This window comes from Otolemur garnettii, unplaced genomic scaffold (genome assembly GCF_000181295.1).
Source record: "Otolemur garnettii isolate 467f Iridium unplaced genomic scaffold, OtoGar3 scaffold00122, whole genome shotgun sequence".
Classification (NCBI taxonomy): Eukaryota; Metazoa; Chordata; class Mammalia; order Primates; family Galagidae; genus Otolemur; species Otolemur garnettii.
This window is the reverse complement of record NW_003852517.1, coordinates 1,609,949-1,623,581: the sequence shown is the minus strand read 5'-3', so window position 1 is coordinate 1,623,581 and position 13,633 is coordinate 1,609,949. Positions and strand designations below refer to the sequence as shown.

Genomic DNA, 13,633 nt, shown 5'->3' with positions numbered 1-13,633 from the left:
CCTAGTTAATATAGCTACTAAATGACAAGGCTGGAATTTGAACATAGGTCTTGGGATTCCTACATAACACACCCTCAATTCAATTTTAACTCCCCAAAGTAGTATAATCTTAACATTTTAATAATGGGTCTGAGAATACCTTTAAAGCTGATTGGGCCTATTCCAATGAAGAGGGGATCAATTATTATTTTGCAAGTAGACTGTATAAAGGAACTGAAAGGAGTTTGCTCAGGAAAAGCACTTAGAAAGGGAAGATTCCACATACAGAATAACAATGACCAAAGAAGGAGCAGGTAAATCCTTCAGCCTAACAGGATTCTTCTCTGAAAGGAAACTGAGAAGTTATTCTATTTGCTTCAAGTCAGAGCATTCCATGTTTTTAAATACCTATTCAATACCTAGTACACCTTTAGAAGTAAATAAACAACCAAAGGACAAATTAAGACTGAGAGTGAGGACCTCCTGGGTTGATTCAGGAAGTGCACACACCTAGATTTCTCTGGGTTTCTTTCTGATCAGCTTCAGCCCATTTCCCCGCGTCAGGGATTAAGTCAAGCCAATCAGGACTGTTTTGAGACCTCACAAAAATGGGGAATGGTCTCTACTTTTGTACCAGCAGAACCCCGATTTATTATTCCCCCTCCCCCCGGCTCTAAGATTTGATAATGCTATCTGTGATGTCACAGATACTATACTTTGGTGAAGTATAGACTATATGCACTGGTAGGCCACAGCCTAGCACAGTAGAAGGGGGCAGGAGCCCTAACACATAGGGTTGAATCCTGCCTCAGTCTTTCATTGAGTGGTCTTGAGCAAGTCACTTAACTCCTATATCCCTCAGTTTCCCTATCCATAAAAGGCAAAGTGCAACCTCTTGCACAGACCCATGGCTGTGAACCTTTTGTCAGATTCCTCACATAGGGAAATCACTTACATGTGCTCATTAATCTCCCACCATCCATGCTCACAGCCTTTCTCGCTCTTCTTGGTTATTGAATAGTTATGGAATTTCAGAGCTATGCCAAGACTTGATAGGGAAGTCTGTGAAAAGCAAATATTAAGTTTAAAAAAATGCTTCAATCAAAATGCATGTTTCAAGTGAAAATTTCCTCATTGAGTACTCATTCCCTTGGCTTGTTTTAAGAGTATTCTACTCCTGGTGCCCTGTGGCCATTGGTGGGGTAAGCCTGTTCCCCTGAACAAAGCTGGCCAATGTAGAGAGGTTAACAGAGAAGCCAGCAGCAGGGACTCAGGAGTAGCTGCTGGGCTCCAGGTAAAGCTGGGTGATGGGGTACACATCCTGGGTTTCAGCTGATTAATGAGTAAGCGTTTTCCTCTTTTGATGTAAATAATGACACGGGTTTATTTAAATCATCATTCAGATTCCTGAGATAAAGGAGAAATGAATCAGCATCCTCTTCATGTTAAACCTGAGTGTTTCTGAAGGCTCTGTGAGTCACCCCAGGTGTTGTCAGAAGCAGCCAAACAAGAAAGAGCTGCCAATGTATTTGATCAAACATGCACATGCACACGCATATACACGCATACACGCATACACACAGTGCAAGTGATCTTTTCATTGCACTATGTGACATGCACATACATTCTGTCCAGTATGTTAGAGTTTTCATTTTGATCTTCACTTTAACCCAAGAAATATTTAAGAGAGGATTTTTATATTGAGAGAGTTGAATTTTGGTTCACCCATTTTCAAGTTTTTTAATTCTATCTTAATTGAATAAAAAATTATTGGTTACACTTGCTTTTAAGTTTAGAATTTATGGAGAATTTCTTTGTGATCAAATTTATGAAATCTCCATAGTCATTGGAGGAAAAAGGAGTATTCTCTGCATGTATATGCTGCCAAAGTCATTTGATCCTACCTCGCCTTATTTATTGTCCTCTACTATCTCAACCATGAGGTAGAAGAAGAGAATTAAAATCTCTTATTTGAGGCATAGTGGCTCATACTAGCATTCTGAGAGGCTGAGGGATGTGGAGCCCTTGATCTCAGGAATTCAAAAGCAGCCTAAGAACAAGACCCCATCTCTACCAGAAACAGGAAAAAAATAGCTGGGAGTTGTGGCAGGCATCTATAGTCCCAGCTATTTGGGAAGCTGAGGCAGAAGGATCACTTGAACCCTAGCTGTGAGCTAGGCTGACACCACAGCACTCTAGCCTAGGCAATAGAGTGATACTCTCTCTTAAATAAATAAATGAATAAATAAATAAATAAATCTCTTATTTGACTACTTGGGAGGCTGAGGCAAGAGGATTACTTGAGTTCAGGAGTTCAAGGCCCACCTGGGAAACAGAGAGAGAGTGCTATCTCAAAAAACAAACAAACAAAAACTTTTTATTTGAATATTGCCCACTTCTTTGTATTTCTTATAAGTTTTGATTTTTGAATGTTAAAGAAGTATTAAAGCTGTGTCCTAATTAGATCTTGTAGACCACCCTCTTTGTCACTACAGGTTGCCCTTCTCCTCTGGCTTCCCAGTCGGGGATGCTGTTGCCCTGCTCTCTGTGGTGCCTGGTGGAGGGCTGTGAACTCTGCTTCTGGTTGTTTATACTGGCCATGAATGATGTTGCTCATTCTCATTGTTCAGCTTTTCTGAGTCACTATTCAGTTCACTTTTGTCTGTTGAAAATACCTTCAAGTTAAGTTTCAGGCAATACTTTGTTGTTCAATCCTATTGTCTTTTTCTTTGGATGCATTTTACCCACTGGCTCGTATTGCTCTGACACATACTTGGTCAAGGGGAACGACTTGTATTAACCTGCCTGACAAATAGAGTGAGGAGGTGCAGTTTCACGATGTATTACAAGCTATTTCGACAAATGACCAAAAAATGAGAATCCTACTTCCTTATATGTTCTGTAGTCTCAGTTTCTGTTCCCCACCCTCTCCCTTTGTGGTGGAAACTTTAACCAAGTAAAGGGAGGAATCCTCCTCACCAGCACCTGTGATATTTAAGTATTTCTCTAGTCAGTGATGGCAACAGGATGCACAACAGACGTTATCTTTCAGTCACCTGTAATTTGCCTAAACTTGTGTACACACAACCGAGGAACCCACCTCAGATAAACCCTGGAAGTTTCTGTGGCAAAGATGCAGGGACAGAGGGGTTTCCTTCTGGGCACTCATCTCTGTTTCTTAAGTGATATAAGGAGGTGACCTGCCTGGCCCTGGGACTTCCTGCTTATGTTTGCTGGACTCAAATTGTGCAGTGCTGGACTGATGACAGCTGGGATCATTCATAGCACTGATCTATTTTCTTTTTCTAAGATTCTATAATAAAATGTATTAGAACACAAAACGAAGGAAAGGAGCGGGAGGTAAATGCTCAACTAAGTGGTTGTTATGAAACTAAGGGAAGCTGAACATCTTTAGACCCAGAATGGGAGGGAGCAAGAATTTAGGTATGTGAGGCCATGATTCCTTCTCATCCTACCTGGGTCACTTTTCATTTGAATCATCTCTGGCGAATGATTTACACATCTCTGTTTCTTTATCTCTTTTAGATATCTCTTTAGATATTCTAAAGAACGCAGCAAGAATATCTCTTCCGCATCAGAGGTGTGTTTTGAAGGAAAAATAAAAATACAACGCCCAAAACACTAAAGTGCTAAACAAATATGGACAACATATGGTAAGTTTAACACTCTTTTTTGGTTTTACATATTTATTACCTCTTCTCCTGTACACTCCATGAGAACAAAGACTTTATCTTGCTACGAGGTGTCCCCATATGGAGCCTGACATGTGTCAGACTGTCAATAAGCACTTGTTGAGTGGGCAAGAGAGGGTGGGAGAAGAATCAGACTGACATTAAGCTGAAGCAGGAGTTAATCCTTCTCAGAGAAACAAGACCTTAAAACTCAGCTGAAAGTGAGTTTGCAAAGAGGGAATCATTATCCTTTGGTAAATGGGACCAGACACTAAGAAGAATTGAGGAGGACAGAAACCGACTTTTGTATAAAAAACTTTATGGTGACCCAAGTCAATATTTTTGTCACTTAAGTCACCTCTTCACTATTATTAATAAATTGTCTTTGATCCATGGTTGGTTGAATTGCAAACATAAAACCTGTAGATACAGAGGGCTAACTGTACTACCTAATCCAATTTATTATTTTTTTGTTATTCCTATTATAATGCTAATGACTAAGAATCAATAAATGTGCTCTGTCAAAGGAATTTTTTGATCCTCTTATAATGGTTTTGCATTTTTTACTACAAACAAATAACATATACTGGAAAAATAAGCCCCAGACTGCCAAAAGCAGTTCATTTGTAGGCAGAAGGTTGAAATGACAGGAAAATGTTGTGTTCTTGCTAGATAACATCATCTTTTAATAATGTTTAAATTTTGTAAAATTAGGTAATATCCATTCTGCGATTTAAAAAATAAAAGTAATGAATTAAGAACAAAATGCTACTAAAAATAGAACATTAATATTTCTCTAAGATACTGTTAAAACGAGGCTACCTGAAATCTCCAGGTACACTTGCACTTTGGAGGATAGTAACTTGGGTAATACGGACTTGAAATTTTCCCTTCAAAGCCAGTGGTTTCTTTGACCAATACTGTGTTTTCACACTCTGAAAAAGATACCCAGTAACATACCATGATTTACAGCTAGAAGACAATGGGAAAATACACATTTCTTTAATTATAAAATTTATACTGCCTTCATCAAGAAGCTTTAACAGCTTTTGAACTTTGTTTTATTTTTTTAAAAAGGAAGATGGGCTCGGCGCCTATAGCTCAACCGGCTAAGGCACCAGCCACATACACCTAAGGTGGCAGGTTCGAATCCCCAGCCCGGACCCGCCAAACAACAATGACGGCTGCAACCAAAAAATAGCCGGGCATTGTGGCGGGCTCCTGTGGTCCCAGCTACTTGGGAGGCGGAGGCAGGAGACTCGCTTGAGCCCAGGAGTTGGAGGTTGCTGTGAGCTGTAATGCCACGGCACTCTACCCAGGGGGACAGCTTGAGGCTCTGTCTCAAAAAAAAAAGGAAGATGGCTGGGCACGGTGGCTCGCACCTATAATCCTACCACTCTGGGAGGTGAAGCCAGGTGGATTTCTTGAGCTCTGGGATTCAAGACTAGCCTCAGCCAGAGTGAGACCCTGTCTCTAGTAAAAATAGAAAAATTAACCAGGTATTATAGTGGGCACCTGTAATCCCAGCTACTCAGAAGGCTGAGGCAGGAAGATCACTTGAGCCCAAGAGTTTGAGGTTGCTGTAAGCTAGGCTGAGGCAACTGAGTGAGACACTGTCTCTAAATTAATTGTTTAGCTAGTTAATTAATCAATTGAATAGAAAGAGCACCCAACCGATGTGCAAGCTAAAATACTTGTTCTCAAATTATGTATTTGTTTTCAATTCATATATTTTGGCTACAGATCTGTCTGTAAGATGTTACTGCTTTCTCAGAAAACAGTTCTGAACTCAGAGACAACAGCAGCAGCTGAATAGCAACTCCTCTCAGGGGTCTGAGTTTCACATCACAGACCCCTCCTCCAAGCTCTCCATTGCAATAATTCGACCTCTGTCCCTTGTTCCCCCTGCCCTGCATGTGTTATACACATGATATCTTACAGTTCCTCTCTTGTCCTTTTTGCTTTTGATTAACACTAACAATTAGATGTTAGATGATTAACACTAACAATTAGATGTTAGATGATTAACACTAACAATTCTTCATTAAATTCACTCTGTTAAAATAACTAACTTGATCTCTCTCTCCTTCACTGGACCCTGATTCAGCATCCTTACTAATACAACTAGTATTAGCCCCCAGAAAGATAAGACTAAAGCATCATAACAAATATTTCTAAAAGTGACTCCTCTCTAATTGGAGAAGACTTACTTTGTTCCGGAATGACCTCAAAATACGCCCGGATTCCTGATAGCTTCTGTATACGAGGAGACTTCAATGTCACCAACATGAGATTATTTGTAGAAACAAATGACATTAATGTTCTTGTGGGTTCACAAATCCTGAAAGCAGATAACCAAAGTACATGAATAATAGGTTATTTGAGTGATGGACCTCCATTCAACACAAATTCCACACATTTCCTGGGCCATCCGCTCAGTTCTTGTGACTCAGTCTCTGCCAGCTGTGTCTTCATCACTTGGTGGCCACAGGGCTCTATAGATGAAGCAGAGCTGAAAAAGGTACAGAAATTTTTGTCCAGTAACTACTACCAAAGAATTCTCTGGATGGATATCCCTGGACCATTTTTGAGCACAAACAAGATGTAAAGATAGTGCATTTGATGGCTAAGGTCACAAGCCCTAATGAAAACTTGATTCAAAACTCAGTTCTGATCAGGTCCAGTGATCAGACCTATAATCCTAGCACTTTGGGAAGCCAAGGCAGGGGGATCCCTTGAAGCCAGGGGTTTGAGGCCAGCCTGAGGAAGAGCAAGATTCCCCATCTCTACAAAAAATAGAAAAAATTAGTTTGACGTGGTGGCATGTACCTGTAGTCCCAGCTACTTGGGAGGCTGAGGCAGGAGGATTGCTTGAACCCAGGAGTTTGAGGTTGTAGTGAATTATGATCATTCTACTGCACCTGAGCCCAGGTGACAAAGCAAAACCCTGTTTCAAAATAAACAGCAAGGAAAAAACTCAGCTACCTCACTTCACTGGGTGAAAGGTACTAGGCTTAAATATGTGTAAATGCCAGTTTCTCTTCTCTGAAATGGTAGCGATAATAATAGTACATTCCTCGGACCACTGTGGTGAGTATTAAATGAGGTAATAATCAAATATGTCCGGAAGGATGAAAAGAAACTGGTAATGACCGAGGAACAGGAGTCAGTGGCAAAGTTATTATTCACTGTACCCCTACATAGTGTTTAAATGTTTAATATGCACATTCATCACCAACATATAAACACCGCATACACACATAAAACATTCTTACATACACGTGCAGATGGTGTTAAAAAATAATTTAGGTACATTTTAGCACAGTAAGTAACAAATAGTAACTTCTTAGAGTTTAACTCATTTGTATGTTATCAAATATTAAGCACCCCTAAGCAGATGTCTACTGGTAAGTAAAAAAATTAAGGTATATGTAAAATATGTGTGTGTATTTAAAAATACACAAATGGAAGGAATTATGCTAAAATATAACAAAACTTTGCTCTGGATAATGAGATTGTAAATTGACATTTGTTTCTCTGATTGACCTCATTTTCCACAAGGAATATGTGTAAGAAAAAAATTGAATTGTTTACTAATGCTATCCAATCCTCACAGAATTCTTACAATCTATTGAAATGGTCGAGTTCATTGTGTTTATAACAGATGCAAAATTACACAGAATACCTATAATATTTCCGATATATTAGCTGAAATTCTTGCTATAATGACTTTGAGAGTTTTGTTCACTACAAGTGAAAAACAAACATTGAGTCTGGTGGGCTCAATGCAAGGATTCTAAAGTATAAGGTGTACTAAATAGGGCACAGGTGTCAGTCTTTGATCCCGTGAGTGCACACAAAGATGTTTTTGTTTTTTTTAATCCAAGGAAAACATATACCATAAAACAGAGGCCTTGTAAAAAAAGAAAAACTTTTTGGCTCAGAGCCCTTAGCACAGTGGTTATGGTGCCAGCCACATACACTGAGGGTGGTGGGTTTGAACTCAGCGTGGGCCATCTAAAATAACTGCAACAACAACAAAATAAATTAATAAAAATCTTCTCACCCACCGACAAGAGTGCCTGTGTAATACCTGTATAAGATGCTGCTTCTGATTGGCAAGAGGGAGTCATAAATGGTCAGGGAGTCGGTGACACAGTTGTCAGCTTCGATTTGGATGGACTCAATTGAGAGCCGAATGAGATAGCCCACGATGGCCACCAGCTTGAAGTGACACATCAGCCTCCCCGAGGTTGCCGAAATCTCCAGAGGGTAGCGGAAGGTCAGATGATCTGCATAGACGTACTGAGAGCAGCCTTTGTCTGTGGAGACAGCATTTCCTTTTCTTTTTCTTTTTTTATTTTTAGGAATGACTTTTATTGAAATTGTGATAGAAATGTAAAGAGCAGAAAAGGTCCTGTGGAGAACATCTGCCACCTTTGCCAACCTGGAGTCCACTGCACTCTCTTCTGGCTACAGCCCTAGGTTTTACTTTGAGAAACTATTCCTAGCCTGTCTCTATAGTTTGGTTGGGGTTAACCCCACTCCTAGTTTCAGATGGGGGCATATAACCCGACGTCAAAAAAGTTGGTGCAGGAGTGGGCATGCTGTCAGAAAAGCTAGACAGTGAGAGTCAGCCCCAGAACAGTCAGGAAATACATGCGGGTGTTTTCTACCATGGTTGAAACACTGATCAATTATAAGTTTGGATCTGCTGGCAGCCATTTTATGAGCGTCATCCCCAGGACTTCTTCTAGAATAGTCAGGAAATACGTAGGAGTGGTTTCTACCATGGGTGAAACACTGATAAATTATAAGTTTGGATCCGCTGGCAGCCATTTTATGAAAGTCAGCCCCAGGACTTCTTCCAGAACAGTCAGGAAATATGTGGGGATAGTTTCTACCATGGTTGAAACACTAATAAATCATAAGTTTGGATCAGCCAGCAGCCATTTTGAGAGTCAGCCCCAGGACTTTTTCCAGAACAGTCAAGAAACATGTGAGGGTGGTATTATGGTTGAAAAACTGATAAATTGTAAGTTTGGAATTATAAGTTTGGATCTGCCTGCAGCAATTTTTTTGCCACTACAATAGAAGACACACTTGATAATGAAGCTCTAACAGAAGGAGGCAGAGCTGAAGAGTTCTGATGATATTGTACTTTAGAACCTGGGCCCAAACATGCCTAAAGCCAGCACACTCCATATATGCCCCAGTTACATGAGCCAGTCAAGTTTCTTTTATACTTAAGCCAGTTTGACTATATTCCTATCACTTGTTACTAAAAGAGCACTAACAAACACTATCATTAAAAAAGGAAAATTACAATCAAAAATGATACTAATGTGCATGTAGAGAGGGTAAGGAACCATATGACACAATTTACCAGATCCTATGGTTGAAGAGTAATCCGACCGAAGTCCAGCTGCATTGAAAAACACACAGAAAAAGAGACTGTTAATCCCATAATTTTATTCTGTTAGAATTTTACTTAGTAAAACTTAGCTATTTAAAACCAATCAAACACATCTGAGTTTTCTTTAAAATAATCTAGTGAAGGTGGGGGAGGTTGTTCAGGTATTTAGACATCACACAGGCAGCCTCTGAGTTGACAGTTGTTCCTTATACCATTCGCTTTACTTTTGTGTCCTTGAAATCATAGTTACAACTTTCAAGCATTGTCTAAAGTTAAAAAAGCAATCGAACAAGTATGATAATAATTAATCTTCTATCTGAAATAATATCTGTGGTACAAAATATTCCATGACCTTTTTCATTCATTTAACAAATATTAATCAGTCACCTAACATATGCCTAGTGTGCAAGTCTTCTTATGTATATTACAGACAATTTCTACCATATCTATGTAACACATAACATGTACTTATAAAATATATACATACATATTTTAACATACACAGTTCAAATAAGAGAAGAAAGCTACATAAATTTTGAGTTACACAGTAATCAAACCATTTCACTGTGAAGACAATGAAATTTGCATTTTGATGGGGCTACTGGGCAACTCATTTTGGAGCATTGGGCAACACTACATGATATTAAGTATAGTTCTATCTAGACAAGGAAAGAGATAAAATGAACCTTAGCAAAAATCTTTCTTCTCTAGGACTTTATTTTTGGGAACTTAGTTTGAAGATGTATGAGCTAAATAATTGTACACTTCGGTAAGTTCAATTTCATATATGTTTTGTTCCCAAATCTATGGTTCTATCACTGTATTTAACATTTTGCATTTTCCTTTACTTACATAGCTCCACTGTCTTCAGCTAATCCTATTTTATGATTATATTTGTTTGGTTGCTTTTTTAACACAGGGATTATGGGCGAGAGTACTTCCTTATAAGGCTGACTGCAAGAATGACAAGTATCAAGAGTGTTGCATGGCTCGGCGCCTGTGGCTCAAGCGGCTAGGGCACCAGCCACATACACCTAAGGTGGCAGGCTCAAATCCCCAGCCCAGGCCCACCAAACAACAATGATGGCTGCAACCAAAAAATGGCCAGGCGTTGTGGCAGGCGCCTGTGGTCCCAGCTACTTGGGAGGCTGAGGCAGGAGACTCGCTTGAGCCCAGGAGTTGGAGGTTGCTGTGAGCGTGATGCCATGGCACTCTACCCAGGGGGATAGCTTGAGGCTCCGTCTCAAAAAAAAAAAAAGAGTGTTGCAGGAAGGAACTCTACAGGCAAATCACCCAGCAATCACCATTTAGTACCACAGAGTCCATGTCCACAGCCAGACCCTGCAAGCTGCCCACAGAGGTCCGGTTTATGATGCTTGTCTGGATGGAGTCTTTCAAGATGGCCGCCACACAGTCCTCACAGAAGATGTGGCCCTTGGCATGTGGCATGACAAACACAATCCAAAAGTGGACAAGGAGACCGCCTTTGTTGTTGCTGCTATAATGAAAAAGAGAAACGTTCATGGATACCTCTTAGAAAGTAGACCTCACAGATAGACCCAACTGACAGGTTCAAGGTAAGGCCAGTGAGTACATCCTGCAACAGATCTGTTGCCTTCTTTGAGTAATTATTGACTCCCCCTATCATGGGAACCAGAAAGGGAAAGCATCGTGTTACATGTATTCCGATCATTGCATTGGATTTAAATTTAGAACTAATACTATAGAGTTGCATCTCTATGGAGAATATACTGTTGCTATGGCTATTGATCAATAGCCCCTGCTATTAAAAATAAGTTATAACATTTGATACCTCACCATGTCCAGGCATTGTGCTAAATCTGCTTTAGCTCATTTGAATCCAATGGATAAGGTCCTATTATTATTCAATTTTTACAGATAGAAATTGGAGTAGTTGAGACCAAATAGAACTCAAAGTCACACATCTGGTAAGCAGCAGATCCAGGAATCAAGCCCAACTTGGTTTTCAGTCTGATCCCAAAGACTTGAGTTCCTAATTGCAGAAATGCGCCATGATCGTGAAAGAAATATAAAATAGTTTTCTGTAGCAAATAACCTAGGAAATGGGAGGTTAAGAAAGGTGATCAAGTGGCTTTACTCCAAGACTTCGTCATGCCTTAATGTGCCGAAGCAGATTATGAATTTCTGAAGATATATCAGAGGTGGGGGAAAGTGGAATATAGTACATGGTGCACAATTTTTTCTAAAAATTAATTGACCATGAAATTTTTTTTCCTCAGATCTCTAGTAACCAGTTTTTCACCAGACATTGAGATCTAGTGGCCCCTGCTTTATTTTTGTCTCCACCCTCCACCCAGTACGGTAGCCACCTCCATGAGCATTTTGCCCAATGGCACTGAAATAGGACAGCTATGGGGAGGAGGCAGGAATTGGCAGATAAAGACCAAGAACACAAAGTGACAGCAGGGCAAAGGCAATGTCACCAGTTGTGCTGATAGGCTATTAACCTACAACGACCCCCCCCCCAAAAGTTACATGAGAATGGGGGAATCTCAGCCCTTTCACAGCCTTAAGTGGAATTTATAGCGTGAACACAGAAATCCCCCCCAAAGGGACATACATTACCTGACATCTGCAACGACAGACTGCTTATAAAATTTGGAGAAGGCAGATGTTGTATAAACCAGGTTGACCTGAAAAAGAATCGAAGTGTCTTAGTCTTTCAAACTTGTCTTCCTTTCAAAGTATGTTGCATATTGTAGGTCAAAGCTCTGACAAGAGAAGAGCAGGCTTCAAACTAAAACCCTTAACTCCAACTCTAGACATTATTTCTTGAATTCAAATAAATTCTTAACTTCCAGAAGCAATTCTTAGATTACTTACTTTCATTCTATCTGTGAAAAATGTTACCCTCTTGTACTGATTGCTCTCTTTAAAGACTCTAAACAGGCTTCTGTGTTCTGCCAGTGACAAAGAGTAATTTCCTCTACAGTTAACAAACTAAGTCATTTAAGCCCATTTTCATAGTGCAGCATTTGACTCAACCCCTTCTCTATCAGTACACGGGTGCTACTTACAGCCTTACTGACATACCCTCATTTTAGCCACTAGGGGGCGAATGGTACCCACAGCCAGGTCCTCCAGCGCCCTTCAGAACTCAGTCTTGAGGTCTTGACCCAGCCAGGGGCAGCAGGCTCTGGCCTTGAAGGCCACAGGTTCCCTATGGCTCCGAAGAGCTATTTCAATTTACTTGCCCTCACTTAGCATGTTGAAAACCAAATTCACTCTGTTTGCCCAAGTTGTTTTCCCCTCCCTACATAATTGGAAAACCACCTACTTAATTGTTTGGGATTTTAAAAAGAAAACAACAACAACAAAAAAAGAGAAAACAAAAACTTAGAAATTGTAAAATAAAGTGCAAAAAAACGTGCGCTGTGGAGTTTAAAGTCACTGTGCAGCACAGAACAGGTTGCCTAAAGCTGCTGAGTAAGAGGGTTAGTAACATAACCTTGTACAAAAAAAGGCCTTCAATAAAAGCCACTCTAACCACCATGACTTCGACTGCTGGCCTTCTCTCTCACAGTCCTTCCTCTTTATACACAGCCACTTACCGCATCAAGGTCACCACTGTATTTCCATAGTGGGAATAAAATTGGCAGAAACCTTCTAGTTGGCAGTATGTGCCAGGAGCCATAAATTGATATTTTTCGATTTGGACAAGTAATTATACTTTTTAGGAAATCACCTAAGGGAGTAATCTGAGATACACTCAATTCATGTGGCAGTTTTGCTGTTGCATTATTTATATTAATCGTAGCAAAAATTAGAAACAGCTTAAGCATCCAATAAAAAAGGGATTTGCTAACTTTGGGTGTATTCAGACTTTTTTTTTTTTTTTTTAGACAGCCTCAAGCTATCCCCCTGGGTAGAGTGCTGTGGCATGCTCACAGCAACCTGCAACTCCCGGGCTCAAGCAAGTCTCCTGCCTCAGCCTCCCAAGTAGCTGGGACCACAGGCGCCTTGTCACAACGCCCGGTTATATTTTTTGGTTGCAGCCGTCATTGTTGTTTTGGCGGGCCAAGGCTGGATTTGAACCCGCCACCTTAGGTGTATGTGGCTGGCGCCTTAGCCACTTGAGCCACAGGCGCCGAGCCCAGACTTCTTTTCTTAAGAATATTTACTTGCATATAAATATGTACTATCATGTTAAGAGAAAAAATTAGATCATAAAACAAAATACCTACTAATACTCTAGTATTGCACGATGCCTATGCAGTCTAGAATAAAAAGGAGCTTTATCTCGGGTGATAGTATCAAAGAAGAATTTAATGACTTTTTAAATAATTTTATAAATTTTACTAATTTTTACAATAAATATTTATTAGTTTTATAATGACAAACTTTTTCTTTTCTTTCTTTCTTTTTATTTTTTTAAGACAGAGTCTCACTTTGTCACTCTGGGTAGAGTGCAATTGGTCATAGCTCACCACAACCTCAAAACCTTGGACTTAAGGGATCCTCTTGCCTCAGCTTCCCAAATAGCTGGGAGGACAGGTGCCTGCGA

General features: G+C 40.0%; 1 protein-coding gene across 1 annotated transcript in view; it reads right to left on the bottom strand.

The window, feature by feature from the left end:
• TMPRSS7 (transmembrane protease, serine 7) overlaps positions 1–13,633 on the bottom strand; it is a 32,729-nt gene that overhangs the window by 16,195 nt on the left and 2,901 nt on the right. Inside the window, exons 3-8 of the mRNA XM_003797692.1 lie at positions 11,695–11,762; positions 10,392–10,582; positions 7,765–7,993; positions 5,882–6,012; positions 4,494–4,606; positions 935–1,041 (exon numbers count right to left, since the gene is read on the bottom strand). Coding sequence (XP_003797740.1) covers positions 935–1,041; positions 4,494–4,606; positions 5,882–6,012; positions 7,765–7,993; positions 10,392–10,582; positions 11,695–11,762 — 839 coding nt within the window. The remainder of the gene's footprint in view (positions 1–934; positions 1,042–4,493; positions 4,607–5,881; positions 6,013–7,764; positions 7,994–10,391; positions 10,583–11,694; positions 11,763–13,633) is intronic.